The 5,000-nt window shown below is 53.0% G+C and overlaps 1 protein-coding gene across 1 annotated transcript in view; it reads left to right on the top strand.

Annotated features, from left to right (window-relative positions):
* The first annotated feature begins 277 nt into the window (after positions 1–277).
* LOC144602916 (collagen alpha-1(V) chain-like) overlaps positions 278–5,000 on the top strand; it is an 11,293-nt gene continuing 6,570 nt past the window's right edge. Inside the window, 1 exon segment of the mRNA XM_078416038.1 lies at positions 278–371. Coding sequence (XP_078272164.1) covers positions 278–371 — 94 coding nt within the window.

Below are 5,000 nucleotides of genomic sequence, written 5' to 3'. Positions count from 1 at the left end.
GCGATCCCCGCGCACTAATATTATCCGATCCACGTCAGGGACAATTTTACATTGATGCCGAACCAATTAACCGACAAACCCGCACGTCTTTGGAGTGTGGGAGGAATCCAGAGGTCCCGGGGAAAGCCCACGCAGGTCACGGGGAGAACGCGCAAACTCCACACAGACGGCGCCTGTAGTCGGGATGGAACCCGGGTCTCCGGCACTGTGAGGCAGCAACTCTACCGCTGCGCCACCGTGCCTTCAAGTTAATCTGACACAGTGAACTGCAGCCCCTATGCCTTGCAGCTCTGCAGAGATCTGTTGCAGAGTGTTGCATGCATTGGTTGTCATTATGAGTTTAAGCATAGTGATGGCTCATACGCTCATAAGTACATACGTGACAGAAGCAGAATGAGGCCATTCGGCCCATCTAGTCTACTCTGCCATTCAATCATGGCTGATCAATCTCACCCTCTCAACCCCATTCTCCTGCCTTCTCCCCATAACCCCTGACACCCGTACTGATCAAGAATCCATCTATCTCTGCCTTAAAGATATCCACTGCTTTGGCCTCCACAGCCTTCTGCGGCAAAGAATCCCACAGATTCACCACCCTCTGACTAAAGAAATTCCTCCTCATCTCCTTCCTAAAGGAACATACTTTTAATTCTGGGGCTGTGCCCTCTGTTGCTAGACTCTCCCACTAGTGGAAACGTCCTCTCCACGTCCACTCTGTCCAAGCCTTTCACTGTTTGGTAGGTTTCAGTGAGGTGACCACTAAGATTTTGTGACTTCTTACCACATCGGACCAGAATTAGGCCATTTGGCCCATCGAGTCAGCTCTGCCATTCCATCAAGGCCTCATGTTCAGCGCGGACATAGTGGGCCGAAGGGCCTGTTCCTGGGTTGAACTGTTCTTTGTTGACATACAGTCCTATGTTAAGGGCCTGTTCCTGTGTTATACTGTTCTTTGTTAACATACGGTCCAATGTTAAGGGCCTATTCTGTGTCAACATTGATCTTCAGAGAAAGTTCATGTTTTTTGGAGCAGAATTAGCTCATTCGGCCGATCAAATCCACTCCGCCATTCAATCATGGCTGATCTATCTCTCCCTCCTAACCCCATTCTCCTACCTCCTCCCATAACCCCTGACACCCGTACTAATCAAGAATCTGCCAATCTCCGCCTTAACATATCCACTGACTTGGCCTCCTACAGCGGTCTGTGGCAATGAATTCCACAGATTCACCACCCTCTGACTCAGACAGGAAGGCACAACAACGCTGTGGTAGAGTTGCTGCCTCACAGCGCCGGAGACCCGGGTTCCATCCCGACTACGGGTGCTGTCTGTGTGGAGTTTGCACGTTCTCTCCGTGACCTGCGTGGGTTTCCTCCGGGTGCTCCGGATTCCTCCCACACTCCAAAGGCGTACTGGTTTGTCGGCTAATTGGTTTGGCATCAATGTAAAATTGTCTCTGAGGTGGGTAGGATAATATTAGTGTGTGGGGATCGCTGGGCGGCGCAGACTCGGTGGGCCGGAGGGCCTGTTTCCGCGCAGTATCTATAAGTCTAAAGTCTATTAAAGGCTGGGCAGGCCCGTTGTAACCTACCAAGGTACCTTGGGTCTGCTTATCCACACATAGAAACAAAAAGGATTTTATTTCTCCTATAATATGAAGCAGGTTTCTGGTTTGAAACTCTGCTCTTTTTCCACTCATCTGGCACAGTTGAGGATCTTGGAGCCGATCACGACTGATTAGGAGCCAGGGGGGGGGGGGGGGGGGGGGGGGGGGTGGGGTGGGGGGGGGGGGGGTCTTGGAGAGAGGTCAGAGCAGCCGGCAGAGATGGCAACGTCTCGATGCTATCTCAAGTATGTAAACAGGGACAGGGTCCAATCCAAACGGCAGGGAGCTGTGGCAGGCAGCCAGAAGTATATCTCACTGCATCCAGGCTGTCAAAGATGCTGCCTCTCCTCTCCCCTCTCCCCTCTCCCACCCCCTCCCCTCTCCCCCTCTCCCACCCCCTCTCCCCTCTCCCCTCTCCCCTCTCCCCTCTCCCCTCTCCCCTCTCCCCTCTCCCCTCTCCCCTCTCCCCTCTCCCCTCTCCCCTCTCCCCTCTCCCCTCCCCTCTCCCCTCCCCCATCCTCTCCCCTCCCCTCTCCCCTCTTCCCTCTCCCACCCCTTCTCCCCTCACCCCTCTCTCCTCCCCTCTCCCCTCTCCCCTCCCCTCCCCCCTCCCCTCCCCTCCTCCCTCTCTTCTCCCCTCTCCCCTCCCCTCTCCTCTCCCCCCTCCCCTACAATGGTGGGGAGTGTAGTGTGTGTGATGGGCTGGGCTACGTCCACAACTCTCTGTAGTTTCTTGTGGCCTTGGGCAGAGCTGTTCCCAAACCAAGCTGTGCTGCATCCCGACAGTCTGCTTTCTGTGGTGCATCTGTAGAAGTTTGTGAGAGTCATTGGAAACTTGCCGCATTGACCCTCTGTGTCCAGACAGAGTTTCCCCAGGGATCCTGTAGCCTCTGTCGGCACAGGCCCTTCGGCCCACCGAGTCCGCGCCGACCAGCGATCCCCGCACACTAACACTATCCCGCACACCCACTAGGAACAATTTACACACCCACGAAGCCAATTAACCTACAAACCTGTACGCCTTTGGAGTGCGGGAGGAAACCGGAGCACCCGGAGAAATCCCACGCAGGTCACGGGGAGAACGTGCAAACTCCGTACAGACGGCACCCATATTCGGGATGGAACCCGGGTCTCCGGCGCTGTGAGGCAGCAACTCTACCGCTGCGTCAACCTGGTCTGCCACAGTCTCTCTGCATTCAGGAGGATCTATTTAACCCTTTGCGTACTGACAAGGGGCCACAGTTTAAGAATAAGGGGTAGGCCATTTAGAACGGAGATGAGGAAGAACTTTTTCAGTCAGAGAGTGGTGAAGGTGTGGAATTCTCTGCCTCAGAAGGCAGTGGAGGCCAGTTCGTTGGATGCTTTCAAGAGAGAGCTGGATAGAGCTCTTAAGGATAGCGGAGTGAGGGGGTATGGGGAGAAGGCAGGAACGGGGTACTGATTGAGAGTGATCAGCCATGATCACATTGAATGGCGGTGCATACAGGCTCGAAGGGCTGAATGGCCTCCTCCTGCACCTATTGTCTATTGTCTATTGTCTATTGACAGTGTGTCGCCAGTGATCTGTGTAACATCGCCATGCGATCAGATTAACTCCTTGGATTGTCTGTGATCCATTTAATACCCCAAAGATCGACAAACTCTCCAAGCCTTTGCCCATCACATTTTACCCACGTACCTCTCTCTAACACAAATATGGGCGGCACGGTGGCGCAGCGGTAGAGTTGCTGCCTTACAGCGCTTACAGCGCCACAGACCCAGGTTCGATCCTGACTACGGGTGCTGTCCGTAAGGAGTTTGTACGTTCTCCCCATGACCTGCGTGAGTTTTCTCTGAGAACTCCGGTTTCCTCCCACACTCCAAAGACGTGCAGATTTGTAGGTTAATTGGCTTGGTATAAAAATGTAAAAACTGTCCCTCGTGTAGGACAGTGTTAGTGTGCGGGGATCGCTGGTCGGTACGGACTCGGTGGGCCAGAGGGCCTGTTTCCATGCTGTATCTCTAAACTAAACTACAATAAACTAAACACCAGCATCCGTGCCATCTTTTCATATTCTTCATATGCTCAGCGTGACGTAGAGTCTGAGAGTCATGGTGTCAAGGTGTGACACAGTGTGGAAACTAATTTCAACTGGCTTTGGCAAACTCCCCTAATGTCGGGCCTGGCAGGGGCAGGGGTGGATGTCTGAGAATCTCCACAAGTCGAACAGCAAGTTATTCCAAGTCAAGTCAAGTCAAATTTATTTGTCACATACACATACACGATGTGCAGTGAAATGGGACAAGAACAAGCAAAGCTGGTTTGGTCATAGAGTCACAGAGTCATACAGTGTGAAACACACCCAACTCAACCCACACCGGCCAACATGTCCCAGCTACACTAGTCCCACCTGCCTGCGTTTGGTCCATATCCCTCCAAACCTGTCCTCTCCATGTACCTGTCTAACTGTTTCTTAAACGTTGGGATAGTCCCAGCCTCAACTACCTCCACTGGCGGCTTGTTCCATACACCCACCACCCTCTGTGTGAGAATGTTACCCCTCAGATTCCTATTAAATCTTTTCCCCTTCACATTAATCCTATGTCCTCAGGTCCTCGATTCCCTACTCTGGGCAAGAGACTCTGTGCATCTACCCGATCTATTCCTCTCATGATTTTGTACACCTCTATAAGATCTCCCCTCATCCTCCTGCGCTCCAGGCAATAGAGACCCAGCCTGCTCAACCTCTCCCTGTAGCTCACACCCTCCAGTCCTGGCAACATCCTCTGAAATCTTCTCTGTACCCTTTCCAGTTTGACAATATCTTTGCTGTGACGTGGAGCCCAGAACTGAACACATTACTCTAAATGCACCATGGTCTAATACAACTGCAACAAGACCTCCCAACTTCTCTTTTTTAGTTGAGTTTAGTTTAGTTTGGAGATCCAGGCCCTTCAGCCCACCAAGTCCACACTGACCAGTGACTAGCACCATCCTGCACACCAGGGACAATTTGCAGAAGCCAAGTTAATAACTGAGAAGAAACTGACCCTGAATCTGGAGGTGTGCGTTTTCACACTTCTGTACCTCTTGCCCGATGGGAGAGGGGGAGAAGAGGGAGTGGCCGGGGTGAGACTGGTCCTTGATGATGCTGCTGGCCTTGCCGAGGCAGCGTGAGGTGTAGATGGAGTCAGTGGAAGGGAGGTTGGTTTGTGCGATGGTCTGGGCTGCTGGCCTTGCCGAGGCAGCGTGAAGTGTAGATGGAGTCGGTGGAAGGGAGGTTGGTTTGTGTGATGGTCTGGGCTGCTGGCCTTGCCGAGGCAGCGTGAGGTGTAGATGGAGTCAGTGGAAGGGAGGTTGGTTTGTGTGATGGTCTGGGCTGCTGGCCTTGCCGAGGCAGCGTGAGGTGTAG

Source organism: Rhinoraja longicauda, chromosome 19 (assembly GCF_053455715.1).
Source record: "Rhinoraja longicauda isolate Sanriku21f chromosome 19, sRhiLon1.1, whole genome shotgun sequence".
Taxonomy (NCBI): Eukaryota; Metazoa; Chordata; class Chondrichthyes; order Rajiformes; family Arhynchobatidae; genus Rhinoraja; species Rhinoraja longicauda.
The sequence above is the reverse complement of the archived record's forward strand: the minus strand, read 5'-3'. Positions and strand labels throughout refer to the sequence as shown.